At 45.5% G+C, this 15855-nt stretch overlaps 1 protein-coding gene across 1 annotated transcript in view; it reads left to right on the plus strand.

Moving 5' to 3' along the window:
* Positions 1-4735: 4735 nt before the first annotated feature.
* LRRK1 (leucine-rich repeat kinase 1) overlaps positions 4736-15855 on the plus strand; it is a 153952-nt gene continuing 142832 nt past the window's right edge. Inside the window, exon 1 of the mRNA XM_011957518.1 lies at positions 4736-5144. Coding sequence (XP_011812908.1) covers positions 5048-5144 — 97 coding nt within the window. The 5' untranslated portion in view covers positions 4736-5047. The remainder of the gene's footprint in view (positions 5145-15855) is intronic.

Raw genomic sequence — 15855 nt, forward strand, 5'->3', positions numbered from 1 at the left:
CGCATGGTCGGGCATGGGGGCCGCAGCCCGAGGGGCGCAGAGGGCGTGTGGGGTGACCCCCAGTCTCACGTCTCCGCTGCCTCCCGCCACGCCCGTAGCCCAGCCAGCCTGTGGTAGGGGGGTGTGCGGGCCCGAGCGGGGAACACCGAAACCCTGTATGGGACAGGGTCGGGAACGCTGGGAAGCAGAGGCAAGAAACACAAGCAGGGAAATACACCAGGGCGTCCATATATTTCCTCTCCCTTTGGAGAAAACCCGGTCCTTTAACCGGGAGCGGGCGGAGTGTGAGCGCGCGGTTTTGCCTGTGCCAGGGTGTTGGCAAGAGACAGCCCAGGAGTCTCTCACTGCTCCAGGGCTTCCTGGTGTTGCGAGGTGGCCCAGCGAGGCTTCACCCTCCTCAATGTCTGGGTTATGCTTCTTGCCCAGGTATCTCTGGCTGGTACAGATACAACTGCTATGTCTGCCATGGTCTCTGCAACCTACATGGGACCTTCCTGGCAGGCGGGGACGCAGGCGAGGAAGCCTAGTAAGGCCAGGGTCAGCGGGGAGACGATGGTTCAGAATTTAAAGACCCCTGTGGCCATCTCATCCTACCCCTTCACAGTTTGAGGTCACGAAATTTTTCTCCCACAAACACATCCCCTGCAACAGGTAGAGAAACAGGGGCATATAGCTTTTAGCAAACCTCTCACCATATACACTAATTTTAGAGTTTGCCACTCACTCGCAGGGTATCAAAATGCCCAGACATTAAAGGGACAGCTAGAACATGCACAATTTTGGAAAATATTAACGTTAAATGTCTTTTATGATTTGATTTTCTTCATCTGTGCCTATGTCCTGAAAGAGAAAATAGTATAACAAACTAACCTCACACCTAATTTGTTCCTAAAGGAAGTTTTGCTGTCAGCCAAACCTTTCCCTCTCCCAAATGTCAATGTCTCAGGGAGTGACCTCACAATCAACTCAGATGCTCAGATCAAAAACATTCAGTCTGTTGAATCTATGTCTAAAATGTGTCCTGGTCTGTCCCCTTTTTTCTTATGTCCCCCACCCCTTGTCCTGGGTACCAGCATCTCTTTACTGTAGGATTACAGTTCCCCCTCCCGCCATTCTCTATATAGCAGCGTGTGTGTGTGTGTGTGTGTGTGCGTGTGTGTGTTTAAACGGGCAAATCGGACTATATCAGTCCTCTGTATGGAATCCTTCAGTAGCCTCTCCTTGCAATTGGCATGCAATCCAGGAGACCTCCTTCTCCTCACACTCCCAGCTGATCCAGCCTCTGCTATCTCAGACCACCAGGCCATTGCCCCCAGTCACCCTGACTGAGCTCACTGTCCAGCACTGGGCCCCTTCACTGCTGCCTCCCGACTCTTCACAGCCTCAGAAAGCCTTCCCTGGTCACCCTCTTAAAACCCACACTCTCTCTCACATCCCTCACTCTGCAGCCTCCCCACAGTCCCCACTCTGTACTCCTTCTTTATCTGTTTAATTTCTCCTTAATTACCTTGTGGTCTCCACTGGAGCTGCTGAGGTCAGAGACTGGTCTGTCTTGCTTGCTGCCGTGCCCTCATTCCCATAACTGTACAGGGAGTCACCCTCTGCATGGTGGTAGAGTGGCTGGACAGGGAATAGACAACCCTAACTAACCTGTGGTTTCAGACTCATGGAGCATTTCTCTCCACCAGACTTTTTGTGCTCATCTGGGATTGAGAACAACATATTTCTCTGGCCTGCGGCTCCAAGATATTTTGATTCCCACAAATCCATTGAACACATTTTGTAGGCAAGCCAACATTAGTAAGGGATGCAAATAGCACTCAAGAGATTTCTAGACTCATGGGCTAACCATTTTGACCAAGATTTTCATTCAAAAAGGAGCTGGGTGATATGAATGAGCATGTCTAGCACACTTTGCTTACAAGGGTCTTCCAACTCTTCAATATCGACAGTCCTTCCCAAGCCTTCTAAAATACCTGGGTTTCTCTGCTGTCAGAAACTTTATAGCAATTACTTAGCTGTCTGCTCCCCCACCAGCTTCACAAACTCATGAAGTTCCGTCTTTATAGAAAGAACTCAGTAAGACATTTGTAGAATGAATGACAGGTTCCTCTCTTTTCTTTTCTCTACAGTCTTGCTCTATCACTCAGGCTGGAGTGCAGTGGCACAATCTTGGCTCACTGCAACCTCCGCCTCCCTGAGTTCAAATGATTCTCATGCCTCAGCCTCCCATATAGCTGGGATTACAGGTGCCCACCACCACACCCAGCTAATTTTTGTATTTTTAGTAGAGATGGGTTTTCACTATGTTGGCCAGGCTGATCTCGAACTCCTGACCTCAAGTGATCCACCTGCCTCAGCCTCTCAAAGTGCTGGGATTACAAGTGTGAGCTACCACACCAGGCTATTTTCTTTTCCATTAAATATTTAGGTTTATTCATTTATGCAGGTATAAATAGTTGGCAAAAGGAAATTGATGAGGTTTTGAAAAATCATTTAAACCATCATTACTGCAGAAAACCTCTTGATGCCCTCTTTAGGGTGTATAATGAAAACATATAACTTGTAGCCATCATTTGTTGGCACTGATCTGAACCCAAAAGAAGCAGGAGGAAGTAAAGATCCATTTGAGGGCAAAGATTGAGCAAAATTTGAATTACCTCATCTTAAAACTTCTACCTTAGAATATAAGCCAAAATACTAATTAGAATTTTAAAACTGCTCCAGGGGCAAAATCTTCCACTGGTAAAGTGATTTTCAAAAGGAAACTGAAAATAAAAAGGGGAACAAAATGTGCTGGGTGAGGGTTAGCCTGAAATAATTTTAAGATTTTTTTTTTTAAACTTAAAAACATTGTATGGTAAGACACTTCTGTTTTCAGGAAGAATGTCTAGCATTTGGATTTTTGAAATGCTGTTGGCTATGTGTGGTACTGTTTTGGAGAGGTGTCTGAAAGCAGATGGCAACTGTACTTCTCAGTTTCTGGATGTGAATGTGTGATTTGGAGCCTTTATTTTAAAACAGATTCTGTCTTGCTGGCTCTTCCTCTCTCTGTCACAAACTGATTTTCCAAATCAGGTTTTGCTATTTATATGGGTTTCATCATCCCCTACATTTTGCCCAGATTGATTGTTTTTCCTTTCCTCCTTCGACTTTTCAGGCTTCCCAACTTCAAACATGGGTGTTTCCCACACATGGTTTCTCTCGACCATCCCTCTTTGGCTCAGAAACATGTGCAGCATACACAAGGCTGCTGGAGCCTGACTTTTCTAGCTCCACCTTCCCCTGCCTTGAAGAGTCTAGTCCACCTGGTCCAGGTGCCTGATTTCTAGGCTTTTAGGTGAGAAATTCCCACAGCCTTGTCCTGTATCTTACTTCGTGCTCCTACTGCTCACAGCACCTTCTAGAACCTACCCACTGGTGAGGCTGGCATCTGCCCTCCAGCATTGATATTCTGATCTTGTTCATTAGGGGGAGGTGGGAGACCCACTGGCCTCCAAGTCTGCACACTGATACTGCAGGTAATGACCACCCCAGTCCTGTCATACAGAGAGGCAGCAGAAACTTTACTTTAGTTGAATTCACACAGTAGCTCCGCCAGTGGGCCAGGGCATAAGGGTGGATGTCTATTTTTAACAGGTGAAAAACTGAGACACATATAAATTTCAGCTGGGGGGGGGTCACTGCTAACATGTGACAGAGGCAATCCATACCTTTGACATCCACACTGTGCTTTTGCCTTTACAGATTCTCTTAGGCATTATTTTTACATAACCTTGATTTAAAAATATATTTTTGGCTGCACTATCACTCCCCATTTCAGAGTTGTCTATCTGAGAGAACACAGACAAGAGGTGCTAATTACCTCATACTTCATTACATATAGGATACGCTATAAGAACATTGGTAGGCACACATGCATTTCTTACGGTAGTACCTCGTCTCAGGCCTGAGCTGGGCATGGGTCTTACCCTCCCTCTGGTACTTCAATCATGGTACCAGGATGGACACCCATGCCCATGGGGGCGACTCCAAGCTCAGTGGGGGCCCAGCATAGAAGAGCAGCACCTGGTCTCAGCAGTTTATCATAGTCAGAGATTAGTCTAACTCCACTTTGGAACTTTTGGGGCCAGATAATTCTTTGTTGCAAATAACAGTCTTGTGCATTGTAGGATGTTCAGCAGCATCCTTGATCTCTACCAATTAGATGCCTGTAGCACCGTCCCCCAACCAAATTGTGACAACAAAAATGTCTCCAGACATTGCCAAATATCCCCTGGGAAAGGGGCAGAGTTTTTGAGGCTCACTTCTGCTAACCTCCGTCATTTAGCTTCCTGCTAAAGCTCACACTAACTTGACTTCATAACCAGTAATAATTCCCTGTCTTTGGGACTGTTGCCTGACTGCCCCTTTGGGATGACATACTCACCTCTGGCTTCCAGAAGAACTGGCCCTGGGCAAAAGGAGAGCCTTGTATTGTCCTAGATCTGTCCTACCCCCATTGGAGTGTGCTTAACTATATCTGTCCTACCCCCATTGGAGTGTGCTCCTGAGGGCAAGAGGCTCCTTTAACCATCTCGGTGCCACTGAGCCTCACACAGAGCCTGGCTGCCTTGCAAGTGACAGTGGGTGTGCGTTGATTGAACGATGATTGAGTCAGTTACTAGTATGTGTTTTGCAATTGTCTGGGGTTTCTTTGAGACTCTTTTCAGGTAGACAGGACCTGAGCCCAGCATCAAGATGGGATGGGGGGAGCTCTGCCTTCCCACTGACCATACTTGATGGGTTTGGCTGGATAGATGGACTACTGGACTACAAAAAGGAATGTTGCAGAGGGAAAACTCAATGAACCCATGCAGATATTTGCAGAGGAGGAGGACAGGAATTACAAAGGCTTTCTGATTTTATTGTTTTTCACCCACCAGAACAAGAAAGCTTTCTGCTCATCCATGGCTATGAGTTCATGCCTTAATGCACCCCACGGCCAGTGGCAGTGGCAGTGACAACAGCAGGACCTGCCTTTGAAGATTGGCTGCTGCAAGGGTTGATGGCTGGCATGTCGCAAAGACCACCCAGCATGTACTGGTGTGTGGGGCCGGAGGAGTCAGCTGTGTGTCCAGAACATGCCATGGAGACGCTTAATGGTAAGGACAGGGCCATGCTTATGCCTGCCTGGGTGTGACCTGCCATGCTCATCCCGCACGGTGTCTAGGCTATGTAAGAATAAGGAGTTCTCAACCAATGGAAATCAAATGTCCGTATTTGGAGCTCTTTCATCATAAAATGTATCATGGGATTCTTAAATTCTAAAAATTGAGGAACCATGTACAAAATTGATTGCAGACTCACAGATCTTAACAATTGGGACATCACTTCATGTTGGGTTAAAGAACTTTTAAGAATAAGGATTTAGTTTTGTTTTTTCTTTATAAAAAGGATACATGTTTATTAAGGAACAATTGAAAAAATGATTTAAAAAAAGGAAGAAGGGAAAAGAATCATCCAGAATCCCGCTATCTGAAACATAAGCACAATAAGCATCTTGACATGTTCTTTCCTAGTCTGCTTCTCTGTGTTTAAGGGATTTTGTTTTGACTTTATTGCATTTATAAGGTGCATGTAATGCTGTATCTTGCTTTTTTCTCTTAACCTTCTATCAGTGGCATTTACCTAGGGCACCACCTAGCTCTTGTGATCAAGTGAAGCATCATTTCATTTATTTTTTTTTATAATTTAATAATTTGATCAAAAATGATTCATAAATTGGGCAGCACTCAGAACTAAAAGAAACATCATCTTCTGTGGGAGTGCTATGTGCAGTTATTGTCCTAATCCTTATTCTCCTGTGGGACATTTGGGTTGCTTCTAGTTATTCACTCCCACCCAAAGCATTTCCTTCCCATTTCTTAATACTTGGTTTCAAGGTTATTTCTGTAATGTAGGTTTACAGAAGTTGAATTATTGGTCTTGAACATCTTTAAGCTCTCGGCACATACTGCCAGATTTTCCACTACAGTTGTACCACTTTTAAGACCAATAGGATATCATTGTTAATAAATATTTGTTAATCCCTTAGTATGTACCAGGCACTACAAAGTTCAGAACTTTACAAAATAATGCCATAAAATCCTCATGACAACCTGGAACATGGTACTTTTATCTCCGTTTTATAGCTGAGGAACATGAGGGTAAGAGAAGCCTGGAAACTTCAAGGTCAACAACTCAGAAATCACAGAATTGCCATCTGAACCTTGTCTTAATGCTATAACACTCATTCTTAAATGCTAGGCCATACTATGGCAGGTGAAAGGGTGAACATGTTGAGTCTGAGAGGCCCATGTTTGTACCCTTAACCGTGTTAACTAACGATCGGTCACTGTACCTGGCTTGGCAGACACTTTGTTAAGTTGTTTGAGTGTTTTTACTCCATCTGAAATGTCCAGCAGCTGACCAGGGTGATGTTTCTGGAAGGTGTCTTTTCACATCCATCACGTTATGAAATGGGAGACGAATTTGCTTCTTGACATTGTCCAGCAATAAATCTTTCCAGAGTGTTCAACTTGTATCTTTGTAAATTTTCTTTTTCTTTGTTTTAGACATATGTCTTTTTTCAGTTGTGTGGTAGAAAGGCTTTGCTCTGTTAGTGTGAGATCAAGGTGGCATGGGTGATAGAACGCTGTCCCCAATTTGGGGGTAGCACCTCCACATTTCCAGTGCACATGAGGCTCCCTTATCCTCCTGCTGCTCCTCTTAGCAGCCCTGAGGGGTGAGGGTGGGGACAGGGGACCTTCGGTCTTTTTGGGGCCTGTTGGGTGGGTGACTGTGTCATCTGAAAAAGTCCCACAGGAGGCACTGCTCCCTCCCCTTCCTGGTCAACAGTTGGTGATCTAAAGGAGTGCTTCTCTGATGGCGAGTGATGATGAGCATTTTTTCATGTGTCTGTTGGCTGTATGAATGTCTTCTTTTGAGAAATGTCTGTTCATATCCTTTGCCCACTTTTTGATGGGGTTGTTTGTTTTTTTCTTGTATATTTGTTTGAGTTCTTTGTAGATTCTGGATATTAGCCCTTTGTCAGATGAGTAGATTGCAAAAATTTTCTCCCATTCTGTAGGTTGCCTGTTCACTCTGATGGTAGTTTCTTTTGCTGTGCAGAAGCTCTTTAGTTTAATTAGATCCCATTTGTCGATTTTGGCTTTTGCTGCCGTTGCTTTTGGTGTTTTAGACATGAAGTCCTTGCCCATGCCTATGTCCTGAATGGCACTACCTAGGTTTTCTTCTAGGGTTTTTATGGTATTAGGTCTAACATTTAAGTCTCTAATCCATCTTGAATTAATCTTCGTATAAGGAGTAAGGAAAGGATCCAGTAATGGGTGCTCTACACGTTCAGAGAAACTTCTCTAGTAACAAACTATAGAAATGATCCGTGAAAGTATCAGAGAAATGCAAATCAAAACCACAATGAGATACCATCTCACACCAGTTAGAATGGTAATCATTAAAAAGTCAGGAAACAACAGGTGTTGGAGAGGATGTGGAGAAATAGGAACACTTTTACACTGTTGGTGGGATTGTAAACTAGTTCAACCATTATGGAAAACAGTATGGCAATTCCTCAAGGATCTAGAACTAGATGTACCATATGACCCAGCCATCCCACTACTGGGTATATACCCAAAGGATTATAAATCATGCTGCTATAAAGACACATGCACACGTATGTTTATTGCGGCACTATTCACAATAGCAAAGACTTGGAATCAACCCAAATGTCCATCTGTGACAGACTGGATTAAGAAAATGTGGCACATATACACCATGGAATACTATGCAGCCATAAAAAAGGATGAGTTTGAGTCCTTTGTTGGGACATGGATGCAGCTGGAAACCATCATTCTTAGCAAACTATCACAAGAACAGAAAACCAAACACCGCGTGTTCTCACTCATAGGTGGGAACTGAACAATGAGATCACCTGGACTCGGGAAGGGGAACATCACACACCGGGGCCTATCATGGGGAGGGGGGAGGGGGGAGGGATTGCATTGGGAGTTATACCTGATATAAATGACGAATTGATGGGTGCTGACGAGTTGATGGGTGCAGCACACCAACATGGCACAAGTATACATATGTAACAAACCTGCACGCTATGTACATGTACCCTAGAACTTAAAGTATAATAAAATAAAAAGAAAAGAAAAGAAAAAAAAAGGAGTGCTTCTCAACCATGGCCCACAGAGTCACTGGGTAGTGACTCAAACCGGCAGGGCTATGGCACCACCTGGACCCACTGGAGCAGCATCCTGGGGCAGGGGGGCAGTGAGTGAGCAAGCATGGGTAATTTTTTCTTTTTCTTTTTTTTTTTTTTTAAGACAGTGTCTTACTCGGTCACTCAGGCTGGAGTGCAGTGGCATGACCTCAGCTCACTGCAACTTCCACCTCCCAGGTTCAAGCGATTCTCCTGCCGCAGCCTCCTGAGTAGCTGGTACTACAGGTGTGCACCACCATGCCCAGCTAATTTTTGTATTTTTAGTAGAGACGAAGTTTCACCATGTTGGCCAGGCTGGTCTAGAATTCCTGACCTCAAGTGATCCACCCACCTCGGCCTCCCAAAGGTGTGGGATTACAAGAGTGAGCCATGGCACCCAGCCAGCATGGGTGACTTTTAAAAGTTCCCTAGTGATTTTAATGTGTAGCTAAAGTGGAGAATCAGCCCATCTAAATGGTTTGAGTCCCGTAGAGCAGCACTTCTCAAATTATCATGTGCACATGTCCCCTGGGGATCCTGGTGAAATGCAGAATCTCATTCAGGAGGCCTGGGGCACAGAGAGCCTGCATTTCTAGGTCCTCAGGGATCCCCCACTGATTCTTAAAGGTCCCAAGGACCACGGCACAATGGGCTTTGGACAAACCCATCCCCACCTCCAAGCTCGCGGCAGGACAGATAACTAGAAAATGTTAAGGTGCACCGAGAGACCAAAGTGTGGCACTCCCCAGCCCCCCATGATTCTCCCTAAAGGCCTGCATCTGAGCTTGGCACATGTCCTCTCCTGACTGCTCTGATGGGAAACAGCGGGCACAGAAAAGTCTTTTCTGCCCCAGGCCTCTTTTCCCAGTGGGATCTCAGGAATCCCTGTCATCCTGTTCTGTGTAACCCAAGGGACACACACAAGGGCCAAGGACCCTGATGGGACCACAGCAGCCTTCACTGTGTACTGTTCAAAGAGCTTGAAGTAGAGACAGGACAGGGAAGTGACACCCTGGGAACCCCTGAGAATGAGGGAGGTGTTTATGCAGCGACCTAACACAGAAAACCAAGAGTTGAAGAGGAGAGGAAAATAGCCTGACATGCCCCAGAAAGTTCTGTCCCCTGTTTAGCATTAAGAAAATTCTATTACATATTAATGAATTACAATAATAACCAAATCTTCATAAGGAATCTTGTGAGAAGATACTAATTTATACCCATACTCAGAGTTTTAAGGTCCCACAGGTGGTACCAGCAGAACTGAGCCTGTGAGCCCCAGCCCTGGAGCTCACTGACAGAATTTATTGATTCCAGGGATTAAAGCCTACAGTACCCCCTCTGTAAAGCCCAATTTTAATGCATTGCATGTTGGACTTCATTTTCACAGAATGTATTAATAAATATGTACACTAAGGCAACAGCCAAGGAGCAGGTAATGCTCAAAGGGTGGCGTGTGGTCACGTGTGTATGCTGGGATTGCAGTCACTGTGCTTTGCTCATCTCTGCTGTTTATGTTTCCTACGATATCTACACATTGCTTTTTGTTTTGTTTTGCCTTCTTTTGCGTCCAAAACAATAATATTGCAAGTTATTTTAAAATTATTGTTTATTTAAGTACTGATGATTTGTGATTAGAATCTAAGCAGTGAACCTTCTGTGCTTACATCTAAAGTTAGACCTGGTACCACTGGCCTCTTTGCCTTGATGTCTTTCTGGAATAAATGTGGAATACTTGACTTACTATGACTGCAGCTGATGCCCCTGCAGGACTCACCCTCTGAGCGTGTCCCCAGAGCCTAAGCTGGATTTGTCCCATCCCACCTTCTCCCAGACTTCCTGGGATGATAGGGAGTCCTGTTTCCCCTCTCTCACCCCCCAAATCCACCAGCCTCACTCAGGGCAGACTGTTCAGGCCTAATTTCCAGCTCCAGCTAAGAAAAGTTGGCTGCCAGAAGGAAAATTAATGATACTCAAAATTATATAGGGACAGTTTTCTCATGCTTTAAAAATCCCTGTAAGATAACGTGTTTGAAAACAATAATGTTCTTAGTATACTTCCGAGTATGCTTTAGAAAAAGACCCACACTTTAAAAGCACAGCGTCTACTTTTGGATGTTGGGGTAATGATATTTTAAATTTTTTATTTGTGTACTAGGCATGCCTTTTCACACTCCCTACCTGTTGTGACTTGTGTGACCTCAGCTCATGTTTGTTTAGAATGGTTAATCCTTTCAAAGCCCCTGGATGTGGGGGGCTTTGCCCAGCTGGTATGGGGCCGGGGTCTGTGTGTGTCTACCCTGCCATGCGGCCCACTGTGTGTTTGTGCAACACAATTGTGTCCCAGGAAGGTATGTGACAATCTCCACCTCATTAGCACCGGCAGCAGTCAGCTCGCCTGCGGTGCAGGAAGAATGGCTAGAAAGTTTTGATGGGCGTAGAGTTTGCCAGCTGACAGAGCAGCTGTCAATGAGATACTGGGCATGGGCTGCAGGGCGCCCACTGCTTTGACAAACATGTCATTAGATATTCATTCTTCTGAGTATGTCTAACACCAGCCAGAGTGGAAAAACCAGTCCTTCCAGCCAAGGAGAGCTGTCCTGGAAAGTAGAGAAGTCAGGAAACTTCCAGATAATTCAGGTGGAGAATACTTGGGGAGACTTCTGGATTGCAGAGGGTGGGTGGAGCTTGATCAGACATCACCCAGGCAGGGGCTCACACCCCCAGCTCTCTGTGAGTGGCCATCGCTTCGGTCCTGAAAGCCCTGCCACAGTCACACACCTCTCAGAGCCCTGCCCACCACCGGACCCAGCATGGACCAAAGGAGGAGAAGGAACATTCCAGAAGGTCTTCAAATTCCAGGTTGTTTCATGGCTACTTCCAATGTCTTGTTTTTTTCTCCTTTGACTTTTTCAGATCTGCATTTGAAATACAACTTCTTAATATAGGAGCTAAGAGGTTTGCTCAAGCGGGGGCTCCTCCTGCCTTCCAGAAACAGAAGTAGGAAATAGGTCGAATTAGGAAGAGCCTCTAGGGTGGCAGCCAGCCTTCTTGTCAGGCCACAGCAGGAAAGTCTACAAAGGACAGATACCCACTGATGAGCCAGCCCACATCTCTGACTTGTTCCTCCTGTTGGTGTCCTGCCTGAACGTGCTGAGCTGTATTCACACCATGGGAGCCACAGGAAACAGGGCAGGCAGGGCCTTGCAGCAAAGGAGATTCCAGCCTGGCTGCAGGAGCAGGCCAGCCCCTCCAGGGAGCACAGCCACGTCTGGTCAGGAGTCTTTTAATGAGTGAGGAGAAGGACGGGGAGGCTGATTGGTGGCCCAGGTGGCGGGCGATGTGGCTGTGTGCGTCCATCCATGCAGGTGGCAGTTAGCACAGCTGTGCTTCATGCTCACAAAGCAGAGCCCAGCTACAGATGCTCCAGGCCTTGATAAACTTTTGAACATTTGTTTTAACCCGAGGCTTAGATCTTCTCCTATTTACTTGTCCGGAACGTGCTTGCTTACTTGTAGCAATGGGGAGCTGACTCCCTAGCAACAACGCCTTTCTGTGGACACCTCTGGTAGGAAGTGGATGCTGTGGGGCTCTCCTCATGCCTGGCTTTATTCATTTAGACAGATTGGAATCCCTTAACCCATTTCTTGGAGTCACTAAAAGCAAATGTGTTGCCCTCCCTGCAGATTCCTTTTTAGGCTGAGTAAGCCATCCCACTGACAGGCCGTCGGCAACTTTACACGTTCCACTTAGATATCACGATAACTTTTTGACTTCTCTGTCTGTGGGCTAATTATTAGGCCATACACACCTGGGTCCACGGGGAGAACTGCCCCTACTGCCTCCCCACCCTGCCATGGACGAGCTCTCAGGAGCACCCCCACTGATCCACCCCATTCTAGGTGGCCCGAGCCTGAAGGTGGTGGCTCACCGGAGCCCCAGTCCTCACCCCCTGCCCAGCCTCCCCTACCCCATACTTGCTCCTGACTTGGCCTTCTTTATGTGGGGTATGCAGGGTAGCCCTATCTAGTGGCCTCTGTGCTTGCTAGGGAGCAGCCCAGGCTCACTTGGCATGTATTCAGCCACCAAGAGAGAAGATTTTCTTACCAGCCATCTGCCCTGGCCCCCATAAAGAGGTCAGCAGCCTGAGAGCAGGGAGATGTCCGTGTGGGCATCCCTAGGCCCCTGTGCAGAGGGACAAGGATTTTTACCCCTCTTGGTTTGCTTGAGTCAGACTTTGAAGGAGCCGTCACTAGGGATTTTTATGAAATTCTTTAGTTCTCTGGGAATGGAGCCCTCCCACCCCACCACTCCCAATGCCATGTAAGTCTAAACTTGAGTGTGTGAATTGCACGCACATTTTTGGAAAGTTTGATGAATGAAAATAGGGAGCTGCTATTATTCTTTGGAAGCCCCAATTCTGAGTCCCTTCACTATTCAGGCCACCCTTGGGTTCAGTTTGTCCAGATTCTACTTCATAGCCATCTTGCTACTTATTGGGTGACATTTGTCCTAAAGAAGAAAAGAAAAAAACCAAACAGAAACACACATCTCAAGCAACAGAATCCTCCCTGAGCTCATCACCCCCATGCTGCACAATGAAGCACACATTAATCAGAACTTATATTTTCAACTGTAAAGAACTTTTGAGGATTGCATTTCCTTTCGCTAATGCTGCTAGCGTTGTGCCTGGCGACATCCTCTCATTCTCCATTCAACATCCAGCACCCAGGGGCCGTGGCATGTTGCCAAATGTTGGCTTAAAATCACCTACCTGGTCATTTCAGAGAACCAAGAACAAAAATAATTTACATGACACTTTGAACTTTTCAGTGACTTAGAGATATTTAAAGGCAGAGAACATTTTAATCGATTATTTTAAATATGGAACCATGTTACGATGCAAATTTGAGGTTAGAAATTGAATATAAATGGATAAGAATGGCTCTCTGAAGTTCCTGTTAGCAGCTTAGTTTGGACTTGACACAGCCATGTGAACTCGGAGAGATAAGTGGGTGGTCACAGGTGGCCCACACCTGCAGGACCTTGCTCTGCTGGATGGGGGAGGCCAGGGCAGGGCTCCTCCAGTCATTTTGCCCCCACCCCAGCTTCCAGGCTCAAATGGCTCCAGTGGGCAGTCACCCCAGTCTCTGTGCAAATATCACAAGCACCCATGGGTTCAAAAATAAGAAGCAAGCAAAGAGCCCCTACCTGACAGTGGACTACGAGCATTCTCTTGGTGCCTGACTCCTCCCTGAAGGTTAAGAAAAAAGTTATTTATATGGAATTCCACAATTCGCACAGTGGATTGAAATGATAAGGAGAAAGCCACAGTTACTCTTGGCCCCCTTTCCATCATGCCCATGGGTAATCACTGTTAGCTGAGTGTGTTTTCTTTTATTTGTTTGTTTGTTTTGACACGGAGTTTCGTTCTTGTCACCCAGGCTGGAGTGCAATGGTGCAATCTCGGCTCACTGCAACCTCTACCTCCCAGGTTCAAGCAATTCTCCTGCCTCAGCCTCCTGAGTAGCTGGGATTACAGGCGTGTGCCACCACGCCCAGGAAATTTTTCTATTTTTAGCAAGATGGGGTTTCACCATGTTCTCAGACTGGTCTGGAACTCTTGACCTCAAGTGATCCACTTGCCTCGGCCTCCCAAAGTGCTGGGAATACAGGCATGAGCCACAGCGCCCAGCCTGAGTATGTTTTCTTCCTAACCTCTTCCAAAGCACAAGTATGGTTCTCTTTGTGTATATTTCAGTTTTACATGCATATTCAGCTGTACATACTATTGTGGAACTTTTTTCTCTTGAGTATGTCTTCTTTTCTCTTGAGTATGAGTTCCCTCTATATGCACCACATTTGGTGTGAATACAACCATGTTTCATCAATCTCTTATTAAAATGTCTTTAGATTCTTTCTACCTTTTGCTTCTAAGAGTTGAATATTACTTCATATGCCCCAGAAGAATGGCAGGATCACAGACTAAGCACATTAAAAATTACCAAAGGAATGCATACCCCTGGTTAATGAAGGCTGTCAGACAGAAGGGACTATAATATAGGAAAAGCAACAAGGCCCTGCCCCAGTGTCAACTCCCAAAAGAGTTGTTATTTCCTGTTTCTGGTTTTAGTTCTTCAGGTAATTACCATTTCTCAATGTAAAGAAGATGCCTGCACCTCTCTATTGCTGATCTGTTGAAACGTGTCTGTTGACTTCCTGCCATGATAAATGAATATTTCCTTCCCTTTTGCACCCCATCTATCTGCTGCTCCCTCTGCATTTCATTCTTTTGGGGCTGACTCATCCCTAGGTTGCATTTGTGACTTTAAATAATATGTTCCCTTCGTGATGACAAGTGCCCGGAGACTCAGTATTCTGTGGGGCCCTGGAGACGAACACCACCCCCACTCCCTGCTACCTCCATCCACCTCCCACCTCCCACCCAGGACTCTTACTTTGCGCCCTTCGATTTAATTGGAATGCATCAGCGAGAAAATGCCTATGAAAGAGCTCCTGGGAGGCTCCTGCAAGAGACTCCACGTTCCTGAGGGCATCTTTATTTTGCCCTCTCCTGCAATCTCAATTGGAATCCTCTGCCTTTGGAACCTTCTCCCTTGTCCTCTGATGTGGTGTTATTCTCACTGCTCTGTGGTGACCTGGTTTTCCCTTTGAGAAGCTTTTAGAATCTTCCCTGTGTGCTTGGTCTTCCAAAATTTCCCAGGGAAAGACCTGGGTGAAGGTCCTTTTCCATTCCTGCTGCTTGGCACTGGGTAGGCCAAGCATGTATCCTTTTCATGCCTGGGACATTTCTTGTATTTTATTTGATAATATTTTTCTCTTCTGCTTTCGCTATAGTTTTGTTTTATTTGTTTTTCTGGAACTCCTATTAATGAAGATACAGGTTGCTTATCTTTTCACTCACATTTTCCAACTGTTGTTCTTTTTCTTAATATTTATAAACTTTTGACAAGTCCCAGTAACTCACGCCGGTAATCCCAGCACTTTGGGAGGCTGAGGTGGGCAGATCACTTGAGGTCAGGAGTTCCAGACCAGCCTGGCCAACGTGGCAAAACTCTGTCTCTACTAAAAATGTAAAACTTAGCCGGGCATGGTGGCACACACCTGTAGTCCCAGCTACTTAGGAGGCTGAGACAGGAGAATCGCTTGAACCTGGGAAGCAGAGGTTGCAGTGAGCTGAGATCGTGCCACTGCTCTCCAGCCTGGACAACACAGCCAGACTCCATTTCAAAAAAAAAAAAAAAAAGATTTGCTTGACTTTGTCTTCTAACCTCTCTGTTGAGCATTTCATTTTGGAACTCAATCTTAATTTCCAAAACTCTTTCCTGTTCTTGGTTGTTTATTTTCATAACATTGTGTGCTCCTGTGTTATGTATGCAGTATTTTCTTGAATTTCCCAAAGGATCCTAATTGCCATTTATTTTATTTTATTTTGGTGTCAGTCTTATCTTCTCAGTTAAGTTTTATTTATTTATTTAAAAAGTCAAAATCATGTATTGAAACCAACATTTTACAGTGAATTCCAGACAAATCAATAATTATATGATTCAAAGCATTATTAGGGAAATTTGCAGTCAGCTGACTTTGTA

This window comes from Colobus angolensis, unplaced genomic scaffold, assembly GCF_000951035.1.
Source record: "Colobus angolensis palliatus isolate OR3802 unplaced genomic scaffold, Cang.pa_1.0 Scaffold112, whole genome shotgun sequence".
In the NCBI taxonomy this organism is placed as follows: domain Eukaryota; kingdom Metazoa; phylum Chordata; class Mammalia; order Primates; family Cercopithecidae; genus Colobus; species Colobus angolensis.